The 12914-nt window shown below is 46.3% G+C and overlaps 2 protein-coding genes across 2 annotated transcripts; both read left to right on the top strand.

The window, feature by feature from the left end:
• The first annotated feature begins 296 nt into the window (after window positions 1-296).
• LOC109742636 (oxalate oxidase 2) lies at window positions 297-1277 on the top strand. Its single transcript, XM_020301736.4, has one exon. The coding sequence runs from the start codon at window positions 401-403 to the stop codon at window positions 1073-1075; it is 675 nt and encodes a 224-aa protein (XP_020157325.3). The 5' UTR covers window positions 297-400; the 3' UTR covers window positions 1076-1277.
• An 8732-nt stretch (window positions 1278-10009) lies between these two features.
• Window positions 10010-10797, top strand: LOC141021458 (oxalate oxidase GF-2.8-like). Its single transcript, XM_073497322.1, has one exon. The coding sequence runs from the start codon at window positions 10098-10100 to the stop codon at window positions 10770-10772; it is 675 nt and encodes a 224-aa protein (XP_073353423.1). The 5' UTR covers window positions 10010-10097; the 3' UTR covers window positions 10773-10797.
• The last annotated feature ends 2117 nt before the right edge of the window (window positions 10798-12914 follow it).

Genomic DNA, 12914 nt, shown 5'->3' with positions numbered 1-12914 from the left:
AGAGCAATATTCCATTGAGATACACCTCCTCCTTGTCTCTGTTCGTTGGTCCCATTTCCTTAGCAGCCGGCGGTGGCCTTGACTCTCACCTTGCCCCCATCTCCATTTTCATCACAAGCTAGCTCATACCCACGCAAGTAATATATGTTTAATAAACTCTCTGCCTTGCCGCGTGTGTCCATTTGCACATGCATGCAGTGACGACATGCACATGCACATGCACAGCTTAATTAGCTCCATGCATCCATTGCGATCCCCTATATAAAGGACTCCATATGCCTCACCATTCACTCATCCCGTCATCCACCACAGCTTAGCAGCAGCAACAACCAGTGTCTAAGACACTCTCCATCAACAAACTCTAGCTGATCACTCCTAGCTAAGCTTTGCATAGCAAGCAATGGGGTACTCCAAAACCCTAGCGGCTGGCCTGTTTGCCACGCTGCTCCTAGCTCCAGTCGTCCTGGCTACCGACCCTAACCCTCTCCAGGACTTCTGTGTCGCCGACCTCGACGGCAAGGCGGCCTCGGTGAACGGGCATCCGTGCAAGCCCATGTCGAAGGCCGGCGATGACTTCCTCTTCTCGTCCAAGCTGGCCAAGGCTGGCAAAACGTCGACCCCGAACGGCTCGGCCGTGACGGAGCTTGACGTGGCTGAGTGGCCTGGAATGAACACGTTGGGCGTGTCGATGAACCGCGTGGACTTCGCACCGGGAGGCACCAACCCGCCGCACATCCACCCCCGTGCCACCGAGATCGGCATCGTGATGAAAGGTGAGCTCCTCGTGGGAATCCTCGGCAGCCTCGACTCCGGGAACAAGCTTTACTCGAGGGTGGTGCGCGCTGGAGAGACGTTCCTCATCCCACGGGGCCTCATGCACTTGCAGTTCAACGTCGGTAAGACCGAGGCATCCATGGTCGTCTCCTTCAACAGCCAGAACCCCGGTATCGTCTTCGTGCCATTGACACTCTTCGGCTCCAACCCACCCATCCCGACGCCGGTCCTCACCAAGGCGCTTCGGGTGGAGGCCGGGGTCGTGGAACTTCTCAAGTCCAAGTTCGCCGATGGGTTTTAATTCCTGGGAGCCTTCCCTGAAATGAACAATATGTAATTCAATATATGCATGCTAGAAAAATTTAATAATTCTCAGCAGAAGACATGTATTCAAGTTTCAGGTTAATCTCGCATGCAGTTGTAATAAGATTGAAGAAGTTAGCCTCCTGGTTTAGCCTTCACAACCAATATGAGGAATTGAATGTACTACTTTTATTGCCGTCTTTGTTCTTCTCATTGCATGGAGTATATAATTAGCATTTTTTTTGTATATTTGTCCGATTACCTTTCATAAGTTAAACATGTTCAAACGTTTATGTTACGATGGCATATGTTGAGCGATCTCGTGAATACATTGTCAGAATGCAAAATGTGACATGCATTGTAGCAATCTCCAGAATATGCATAAAACTTGAGTGTTTTTTCTACCATGCACGGAATATCCCGTACATAGAACCACCGTCCGTTGTTGCTTTGAGATTCATGCTACTTTGTTTGTTCTAAAAATTTATCTTGTTTCATAATATTTCATTGATTGTACCATTATATTTCAGTCAAGTGGCTCGCCGCTTATTTATATGGTGGACCTCTCCATGCTCACCCACAGTGGGGGATTGTGTTGTTCAAGGCGGTTTTAAATTTATTTTTGAATTTTATTTAATACATTTATCGGATAACATCTCCGAAGGTACTTCAAAACTTAAATATGATTTGTTTTCTCTTTTAAATTGTAGGCACTTTTAAATATACTTGTAGTTCCAATTTTAATTATGTATTACCCTTCAATACCTATAAATTCATTTTAATGCCTGAAAATAGCAAACCAATGCAGAACGATGCTTAATTTTGACATGAACTTTAACATTTGTATTTTTTATTTTTAAAAAGTTTAGAAGCCTTCAGGATCAATATTTTCTATACGTACGTACTTTGTATGGTGCCTGAACTCCCTATTTCAAAAAATATATAAGTGTATTACATAACAAAATAAAAAATCAAGGTATATAAGTACATAATAGTATAATATCAACTTGTAATACAAATTTTATGTTGAAATGCTGAAGCCATCGTGAGCTTGACTTCAAACCTCATAATTTCACTTTGAAACCTATGATGCTTTCCCAGAGATGCTTCGATTTCTTGACAATGTACAACTAAAGTTTTGTGAAACTGACTGAAATTTTAAGCACAACCCCTTGAGGTTGTATCATGGTGCCATGCAAAATTTCATCTTTCATATTTATTTAACTTTTAAAAATAAAATAAAACAAATAAATGCAACTAAGATTTAAAATTTTGCCGACTAAAAAGTTTGAATTTTCCATACATCTCTTCAGTTACAACTACCATGTAAGGTACTTAAGAATTTAAATATGACCTTTCTTCCAAATTGTAGGCATTGTTTTAATATACGTGTAGTTCAAATTTTAATTATATCTACCATAAAAATCATTTAATGCCTAAAAAATAGCAAATCAATGCAAAAAAATGCAAAATTTTCACATGAACTTCGTGATGTTGGAAGTTAAATGTAGGGAAGGTTTGGAACCTTCGGTATCAATTTTTATAAAATTGGACCTTAATCCTATCTCAAACACTAAAATCTAAAAGTTATTCGAGTAAGCAGTATGTGGTCCTTGTCTTTTTTCGAGAAGTATGTGGTGCTTGTCACTAGTAAAGACTTACCAATGACGAGTTACACTTGTCACTGATATCCTTACATGTACTACCCGCACGGGACATGAATTTTTTCCCCCAAATCACATGTCCTAATCCCCAATCGAGCACGTTGCCTCCAGTGCCGCCTACCGCCACCACCACCACGCGCCGCATCTACCTCCCTGTGTCCCCCGCACCTGGAACAGTCTCCACGCTAACCGCAGAATCGTGTGTCCCTCCCCCTCCTTGGTCTCCATCCCCGCTGTCATTACTCACCTCTGATGTCGGTTGGTGCCTCGTCCCCAAGTCCAACCCGCCTTTGCCTCCTCAACCTCTTCTACGCCACCTTTGCCTCCTACTTCTCATGTCGGATGACAGCGCACTTCTTTGCCTCATCAACGTACACCACCCTCGGTGAGCTCCTCACCCACTACTCATGCTTGCTGTGCTTAGGAGGTCCATGCACAGGTGCATGTGTTTTGACATCGTCGAGGATGAATATGAGTAACATTGTTCATATATTTATGTGTGCTCATGAGAATTGAGATGAATAATTGTGCGGCATCACTAATGAATATGCTTGTGCTATTGATGTGAAATGTACCCATAAGATTATTAGCTTTCATGCTTTAATATAACTAAATTTGAATAGTTTTATGATTTATTTGGACTAAAAAATTAATGACGTGCCAAGTGTTAGTTGTTGTTTTATGGGGTCTTTTGCTTCAGGGGAAAAAGTTTAAAATATCAAGCTATGCCAAAAGCGTCAAACTCAAAATAAGCTAAATGGTGCTATAACGCCGCTAAATGGCACTATATCCGACTACAACAACTAAATTATGTATAGGTGCCATTTAGCAGGACCTTGCAGAAAACCCTACAACGTTGCTATAGCTTACTATTTGAAAATTTAGGAAAAATGGGTATTTTCCCTTCAAGTGAAAATCCTCAAATAATGCAAGAGAAGTTTATACATAAAAAGATAGCTGAAGCTAGAAGAGGGAGCCTAGTGGGGCTCACAGCTCTCAGGCACCCCAATCCTAGGGCGCCTCCGCGCTGTGGGGCATCAGGTCTCCTCCCCAGTGCTCTCGAACTCGTCCTAATAGTATACCTTTTGTGAAATATAACTTTTTCTTTTGCTAGTCAAATTCTTAGTCAAACTTTGATTCAAAGTAAGAGGGTGTCTTCACTGTCTTGCATTGCAAGTTTGCAATGTTGTAATTTGGAGAGAGAAATCCTACGATAATCAGCAATGCACTTCAGTTAAAAAAAGAACCACTTGCTACGGGCTGAGGAGTAGCTAGATAGCTAGCAGTATGGTTCACCCATATGAACGTAAAATCATACCCATATTTTTTTATGAACGTAAAATCATAACCATATCCTACCCATCCGGTAAATATACATACCCATGCACATACCCTATGGGTTCCCATGCCATGGATACCAATCAGGCAGATCAGTACAAGTCGACTGATGGTGTAATTGCTAATTTTATATGTGATAGTGGTGCAAGCAGCCGAGAGATTTCTATGGTTGTGGAATTGGTTTTTTTTAACACAGTACACGCACATACGCACATACACTCACTCATATGAACACGCTCACACTCATCCTATCCCTATGAGCACCTCCGAGAGACTGAGCCGGCACATCATCCTTTGATTGATGAAGTCACCGCAAACGTCTGCGTAATCGACGGGAACGTCTTCTCTCACTGAACACACATCACCGAAAGGCTTGAAATAAATCTAGGAAATTGCAACCACCAATGTCAAGTTTAGGACTTGAACGTCGGTGGGCTGGGGATACTATTCCCCTCCTAACCATCCAATCATAGATTGGAATTGGTTATTGGAAGATGGATGAGGGTGGGGTACAGAACTTACATAAAGTGTCGCGGTAACTGGTTTATAACACATGTGACCCATCGATAAGGTAATTGGATAGGGTCGGAATGTATTTATGGACACAAAATCGTACACATGCCCTATCCATAACAAATCGTACACATGTGCCCATACCCAATCGATATGTCGGGTATTTACGTGTATCCGTGTCCATGGTAAAATTGACCTCCTTACTTGCAAATGTGGCTTTGGATGCTGTAGATGGCGGCGCAGCTCGCAGCAACAATCAGTAGAAAATGGTCTTCCTTCTGAGCAGAGTTCACATGGGAAGGTGAGAAGCGGAAGGCCTCGATCGATCGACGACGACTGATGGGTAGGTGACATGCGGCCATGTAGATGCGCACGGGGGCTAAATTTCGTGTTTTGAACCTTTTTCAAGATGTAACCCAGCTTTGCAAAAATTTTGGGATCTGACCATCCTACCGCCAAGATACCTGGCGGTAGGGTTACACGCCCTACTGCAAAAATTTCCTAAGTATGAAACATAGTGCATGCTCGCACCTATCGCCGGGCACCTTCACAGTAGGGTTGTTTCCTACCGCCATGAACCCTAACGGTATCAAATGTTGGCAATAAGCCATGTGTGTGCATGGCGCGTAGGTGCGCGTGTGTATCGCGTATGTGTGTACAGGCTCAAGCCGGAGGCCGGTGTGTGGCCGCGTCCAGCTGAGCGGGAGTAGTGGGGAGCCAGGCAATCTGTTGGAGCTGGCCGTATAGTGGGCGTAGTGGTGCGCACTATGCGCGCGGCCCGACGAGCAGATCATGCAGATCATGCATGCGGAGTGGAGCGCGTGGTGGGCGTGCGTAGTGGGCGTGCGTGGGTTCATGGCCGGTGTGGCTGGCCGTTAAGTGCGTGCGTGCTCCGCCTATATAACCATCTCTTGTACTGCTTGTATGACTGAGCCAGCTGAAAAGAGAAAATATTAGGGCGTTCGTGTGCCCGTGGCGGCGTTCGTCGCCGGGAAAACTCTGTGTTGTCTCCTCCGGTTCATCTTCTACCGTCGTTCGTGCGAGAGATAGAGGCCTGTGGCAACAACATCAAAAGGCTAAGATCATGAATTTTTTACAAACTAGAGTCAGATCTTGATTAACTTTTAAAAAAGGGTCAAAACATGAAATTTTGCCGCGCACGGGCGGCGGGCGAGCGGAAGCCAGTGGTTACTCCGGATACTGGAGGCAGGGATGGATCGGGGCTAGAAAGTCTGACTCGCAACAGAGCCCCCCGTTGATTGCTACTGCCAATCATGTTTTCGTTGTTTCGCTGGCACCATATCTTCTTGGCCAATCGAATTTAGATACATTAAAACTGAGCACCCTCCCAGCCCTCTCAGGCCATCGGCATTTCTAATCGTTGGATCGCCACTCTTAATCATTTTTGGCCGTCAGATTTGTTGTTAGTCCCACCTAAATCTCGTATGCAGGCTAACTCGCATGTCAGGTTGTGTTGAACTTTTCGGGCCGCTGCTCCGGTGGCTTTTTGGGCATTACGTTCAATTGGGCCTACTGGCCTACTGGGCCTATACTATCATCGTAAAACAAAATGTAGAAACTGCTAGGTCGCTACGTCTGCGAGAGAAAGGAGAAGGGGATCCCGTTGCTGTGAATCCGGAGTGCTGCTGTGACCAAGTGCAGCCACACAGCTCACTAAATACGCCCTCCATTCACAAATATAAGATGTTCTAAATTTTTTTGTTGAATTGAATGTATATAAACATGTTTGGAGTGTTTGTTCACTCATTTCAGTCCATATGTAGTTCATATTGAAATATCTAAAACATCTTATATTTGTGAACGGAGGAAGTAGTATTTTTGCAGTGTTTTTTACTATTGTTATTTATACTGAATTTTCATTTTTTGTATTAATCAGAACAGAAAGGTTATTGTTGCGCTTTGGTTCAATATATGTATTGTTTCTGTTTTTATTTTCTATACAAATATACAGGATTCAAGCATTGAGAGTATCAAGCACACCAATGGTTGGAAGAGCTAATCCATCCACTGAGAGCACCGGGAAGCTTTCCACAGGCCCATTGACTAATGCATCTACTACTTAGTAGTATCAGATATTCTATCCTTTAATGGTATTGCTTATCTCCTTTACATATATGTAACTGAGGGAATGCATGATTTTGTAAGGATGTCATTTTACTGTATCTTGCTGAGAAGTTTTGTCAAGAGTAATACAGTAGTCAGTGTCATGGAATGCCATTTGGCTTCATTTTCCTTCCATGGTCACCTTTTGGCACATTGGTTGTCATAAATGTTGGGTTGTAGATTTATGATCCAATTTATGAGATGCTACAAAAATCTTGGTAGACATGAAACCAAGAGAATGGCCAATATCATCTAAAAAGAGGCCAGCATGACATGGAAATTATAGAAGATGATAGTTATAAAAAATGATAAATATTTGGAATATGAATTTATTTCTTCCAGATCTATATATTCGTAAAAGTTACTATCAATATATTAGAAAAATAGATGAGCGCGGCAACGCGTGCCTCATTATCTAGTATTTAAAGTGCAAAGAGACAGGCAGGGCCCAATATCTGCACTTTATTTGCTCACTGGTCGATCAGTAGTTGCCAATGAGAATCCCTTCTCTGTGCTAATGTGCTACTATTATTGGCAAGAAGTCATCGAGAAGAGAAGAGAATCAAAATAAGAAGAGAACTATTTGAGAGAGACCGGAGACAGGTTCAGTTCAGGGTTGGTACGCCGCGGCCAGAAGCGTCCCATTTCTGACGATCGACCATGCTATGCGCTAAACGTGAGTACGTTGCGGATGGAGAATAGCTTACACGTTGCTTCGGCGAGGAAATTTAGCAAGCTCGGTTGAAATGGCAACACACGTCATATTCGCCCAAGCTCAACGAAGAACGAAAGTAGTGATCTAAATATTCGTATATTTCTTTACGGAGGGATTACTTGCAGAAATCGTCGAATGCACCGTGGTCACTTGTTTGATGAGGAATGTCAAGACCCTGGCATTTCACCATCAGCTAGCACGCCCCTCAATTTCATATGATTGACGAGCAGTGGTGTGCACGAATATTATGAACGCGCATTACTTCATTGAGATACATCTCCTCTCTCCAGCTTTAAGCACCAACCGAATAAAGTATATGACCGAGCGATACAAGATGAAGAAGCAACCCTCTTACAAAGCAGATCTCAAGATAGTCGGGTCATGCAGGAAACTACGCTACCAAAGGATAACACAAGGAAGTCTAGATACAACGCCATGCTACGCCCTAGCACACCTAAACTCCACGACAACGCCCTCGGGAGTGAAGACGGCGCGAAGCGTCGCCGCTGCCGAGTCCAAAGTGGACATGAGCTTTCGCTTGGGACCCTGGCATGGAGAGGAGATCCACAACGACGTCTTTAAGAAGAAAGCGGCGCCCACGAGCGTCGTCGCCGTCGGCGCAAAAGCACGGAGCTTTCACTCGGCAACTCACCCGTGCCACACGAGGCCACCAGGGCAACCGCGGCAATTCTAGACACCCATATCTGGATCTGGGCGTCGCCCCAGCGAAGGAGTGCGAGCCCGAGCCACCTGATGCTACCTCCTCGTCGCCCACACGAGCAAGAGGAGAGCCACCGCCGCCGTCATAGTGCCCTCCGGAGAGCCAACCATGTAGCCCACCATATGGGGTCGCCACCCCGGCATCCATGTCCCGAGTCACCGCCAACCGACAACCTCACAACGCGCAGCCACGGTGGGAGGAACGGGAGGCGTCTCCTTCCGCTCCTAGCCCGGCATCAGCCACCCGGCCTGGGTGAGCGTCCCCACAGTAGGGGGCATCCACATCTGCGTCACCCGACAATCATCGTCGATCGTGGGGAACACGGCCTAGTAGCTGCCGACGGCCACCGCCGAGCAAGTCCCGGCACGATCCACAACCAGACCGAGTCAAGCTCGCATGCCTCCACATCCATGGCCAGCACCGTCGATCCGTCCGCAGCATAGCAGCAACACGGGCGCCTACTCGGCTCGACGCCACAATGGAGCAATAGGAAGAAGAGCACTAAAGCGAAGGAAGACCAACGCGGACTAGGTCGGCTCTCGGACCCTGCACTCCGACAGACGCCATCCACCACCATCGGCCAGATTCAGCCCCGAGGCCGCTTGGAGGACCGGCCAATCCGCCCAGGACATCCGCGCCGCCCCCACACCAGCCCCCCCCCCCCCAAAGAGCCAGCATCTAGAGAGCACACCGCCGTCGGAACCACCAGATCCGTGCCGCCGGCCGACCCCCACCTCCAGATCCGCCCGGATCCGGCCGGTAGGCCGACCGCCGCCACCTCCCGGGTCAGGAGCTCCGCAGCCGCCGCGCCACGCTCGGGAAGCAGAGCAGCAGCGCGCAGCCACCAGCCGAATACGCCCCCGCATCATGCCCCCGCCGCCTCCCAGCGCCGCCACCTGACATCGCCGCCTCGCGTCAGCCTTCCACGGGCAGAGGAGGAGGAAAGGCCCCGCCGCCGCCGAGCCGTCTGGGCTTTGCCCGTCAGCGCCTGCCGGCGGCGGCGGGAGGAGGAAAGGGAGGCGGGGCCGAGGGCCTGGCTGCTAGGGATTCCCCCCGGTGCGCGCGGGCGCGTCGCGGGAGGGGGGAGGGGAGATAGCTCTGGGCGCCATTTCCTTAGTAGTCGGCGGTGGCTCTGAGATGCACCTCCTCCTTGTCTCTGTTCATTGGCCCCATTTCCTTAGCAACCGGCAGTGGCCTTGACTATGGCCTTGCACGGTTGCACCCATCTCCATTTTCATCGCAAGTTAGGCGATCTCGACGGAGTGCGGCGTTTCTGCTTCCGGGCTCAGCTACACCCGCGCTGATGAAAACAATCAAAGTAAATACTAGAAAAATTCAAAAAAAATCCAATTTTTTTGGGTGGTAGATAATTTGAAGTGTGAGGTTCACTGCAAATTCAACTCATTTGGACATTTGAGCAGCTCTCTGCAAAAAAGACAAAATCAGGGTCTGTAAAAAAATTTACTGTCCACACACTGTTTTGACCCGATTTGTCTTATTTGCCGAGAGCTGCTCAGATATCCTAATGAGTTGAAATTTGGAGCGGACCTCACGCATCAAATTATCTACCATACAAAAAAAATTTGGATTTTTTTGCATTTTTCTAGTATTTGTTTTGAATTGTTTCCCGACCGGGAGCAGATGAGTCTGGGCACCGATTTGGATTTTTGATCTCGACGCAACTAATATACTATGTAAAATAACTCTCTGCCTCGTGTGTGTCCATTTGCACATGCATGCAGTGACGACATGCACATGCATAGCTTAATTAGCTCCATGCATCCATTGCGTGCATTAATCCCCTATATAAAGGACTCCATATACCTCACCACTCACTCATCCTGTCATCCACCACAGCTTAGCAGCAGCAACAACCAGTGCCTTAGACACTCTCCATCAGCAAACTCTAGCTGATCATTCCTAGCTAAGCTTTGCATAGCAAGCAATGGGGTACTCCAAAACCCTAGGGGATGGCCTGTTCGCCATGCTTTTCCTAGCTCCATCCGTCCTGGCTACCGACCCTGACCCTCTCCAGGACTTCTGCGTCGCCGACCTCGACGGCAAGGCGGTCTCGGTGAACGGGCACACATGCAAGCCCATGCTGGAGGCCGGCGACGACTTCCTCTTCTCGTCCAAGCTGGCCAAGGCCGGCAACACATCGATCCCAAACGGCTCGGCTGTGACGGAGCTCGACGTGGCCGAGTGGCCTGGGACGAACACGCTGGGCGTGTCCATGAACCGCGTGGACTTCACGCCGGAGGGCACCAACCCGCCGCACATCCACCCGCGCGCCACCGAGATCGGCATAGTGATGAAAGGTGAGCTCCTCGTGGGAATCCTCGGCAGCCTCGACTCCGGGAACAAGCTCTACTCCAGGGTGGTGCGCGCTGGCGAGACGTTCCTCATCCCGCGCAGCCTCATGCACTTTCAGTTCAACGTCGGTAAGACCGAGGCTTCTATGGTCGTCTCCTTCAACAGCCAAAACCCCGGCATCGTATTCGTGCCGCTCACGCTCTTCGGCTCCAACCCTCCTATTCCGACGCCGGTGCTCACCAAGGCGCTCCGGGTGGAGGCCGGGGTCGTGGAACTTCTCAAGTCCAAGTTCGCCGCTGGGTTTTAATTTCCTGGGAGCCTTCCCTGAAATGATCAATATTTAATTCAACAGTTTTGCTAGAACTCATCTAGATGAGATATAATTTGTTCTCATTCATCTTTTATAGCCATTGGATGTGATGCTATAAGATGCGTGTGTGCTGACGTGGGTTGTATCTGTTCTTGTTTTCAAAGTGAATGAGACCAAATTATATCTCATCTAAGTGAGTTCTAGGTACTCCCATAATTCAATATATGCATGCTAGCAAAATTTAATAATTCTCAGCAGAAGACATGTACTCAAGCTTCAGGTTAATCTCTTGTAATAAGATTGAATAAGTTAGCCTCGTGATTTAGCCTTTAGATCCAATATGGGGAATTGTATGTACTACTTTTTTATTGTCGTCTTTGTTCTTTTCATTGAACAGAATATATAATTAGCATTTTCTATATTTGTCCCATTACCTTTTATAAGTCAAACCTGTTCTAAGGTTTACGTCACGACTTCATGGTGAGCAATCTCGAAATCATTCTGAAAAAATGCTCTCAAAATTACGTGAATACATTGTCAGAATGCAAAATGTTCCATGTATTGTAGCAATGTCAAGAATGTGCCAAAAACATGAGAGTGGTTTTTCTACCATGCACAGAATATCCTTTACATGGATCCACTGTCCGTTGTTGCTGTGAGATTCATGCTAATTTTTTGTTGTTCAAAAAATTGATCTTGTTTCATAATGTTTCATTCGTTTTTTTTTCTTGTTGCGAAGTGTATCATCATATTTCAGTCAAGTGGCTCACTGCTTAGTTATATGGTGGACCTTCATGCTCACCCACCATGGGGTGATTGTGTTGTTCAAGGCGGTTCTCTCGGTCATGACTATTTATGACATGTTTTCTCTCTATCGATTTGTTGCAATGGGTCTTCCAGTGTCTCAACAAAATCATTAGAGCGTTTCTTCTCCGTGGATCTGGAGAAGCTAAGGGCAGCCATCCCCATGGTCTGCCTGGATATTTAATTCAGACGTGCGTTAGTTGGTGAGCGATGGACTGCCTGGATGCACTTGGTTCGGAGATTGATAGATGTTCAATTATCCGACCAGCCGGATTTGACGCACTGGAAATTAGCTAGAAATGAGATATTTACGGTGAAATCTTTCTATATGGATTTGATTAATTCTGACCCAATCTCAAGAAGCGGGTTTTTCTTTGGTCTTCCCCTGGAACCGATGAAAAAAGTGGATACTTCTTATTGAAAAGAGGGAAGGAGACAAACCGAAATCTTCCTACTCGAACATCGTTGCATATTTGGAAGGTTAAGTTTCCCTTGCGTATTAAGATTTTTATGTGGTTCGTCCACAAGCAAGTAATACTCAGCAAGGACAACTTAATCAAGAGGCGTTGGGTAGGTAGTTCACCTTGTTGTTTTTGTGATCATGATGAAACAATACAACATCTATTTCTTGAATGCCCACTCGCCAAACTGCTTTGAAGAATGATTCATATAGCATTTAACATTAATCCTCCAGTTGACATTGAGTCGTTGTTTGGAATGTGGTTAGCTGGGGTTGAGCATACTACCGCGGCTCGTGTTCGGATTGGAATATGTGCACTTCTGTCAGCTATATGGAACTGTAGGAATGATATGATTTTTAACAGACAACATACTTTAACTTTCTTACAGGTCATCTTCAGAGCTACCGCATGGATCCGTACGTGGTCCTTATTCACTCCTGTGGAATCCAGGAAGCCTTTGGTTACTAGGTGCAACCAGTAGGAGATGGTAGCACGGGCTATATTCAACCGGTTCGGATGGCGGTCGCATAACAAAATAGGAGTCTAGAGAGTTTATCCTTCATATTGCCTTACCGGTTGCGATTCCTAGCATGTACTTTTCTCTTTTTTTGTTTCGCTCCGCTTGCGAGTTGTAATACTTTTATGACTTTGTGCTACTTCATGAATTTCTAATAAGATGGTTGCATGCATCATTATGATGCAGAGGCCGGGGGCACGCCTCCATTTTCAAAAAAAAAAGCCATCCCCATGGTCTGGGGAGCAAGTGCGTCGACTGATAAAGTTTGGCTGTGTCAGTATACACAATCTTCTGTTGCTTAATCATGCTCTTCGTGACTGATGGCTTTTTGGATGAAGAGAGCGGGTTCGATTAGAT

Source organism: Aegilops tauschii, chromosome 4 (assembly GCF_002575655.3).
Source record: "Aegilops tauschii subsp. strangulata cultivar AL8/78 chromosome 4, Aet v6.0, whole genome shotgun sequence".
NCBI lineage: Eukaryota > Viridiplantae > Streptophyta > Magnoliopsida > Poales > Poaceae > Aegilops > Aegilops tauschii.
This window is presented reverse-complemented; position numbering and strand designations above follow the sequence as displayed.

What these genes read in the sequence shown, in the direction of transcription:
- LOC109742636 (XM_020301736.4), top strand. Translation starts at nt 401, where the DNA reads ATGGGGTACTCCAAAACCCTAGCGGCTGGCCTGTTTGCCACGCTGCTC.
- LOC141021458 (XM_073497322.1), top strand. Translation starts at nt 10,098, where the DNA reads ATGGGGTACTCCAAAACCCTAGGGGATGGCCTGTTCGCCATGCTTTTC.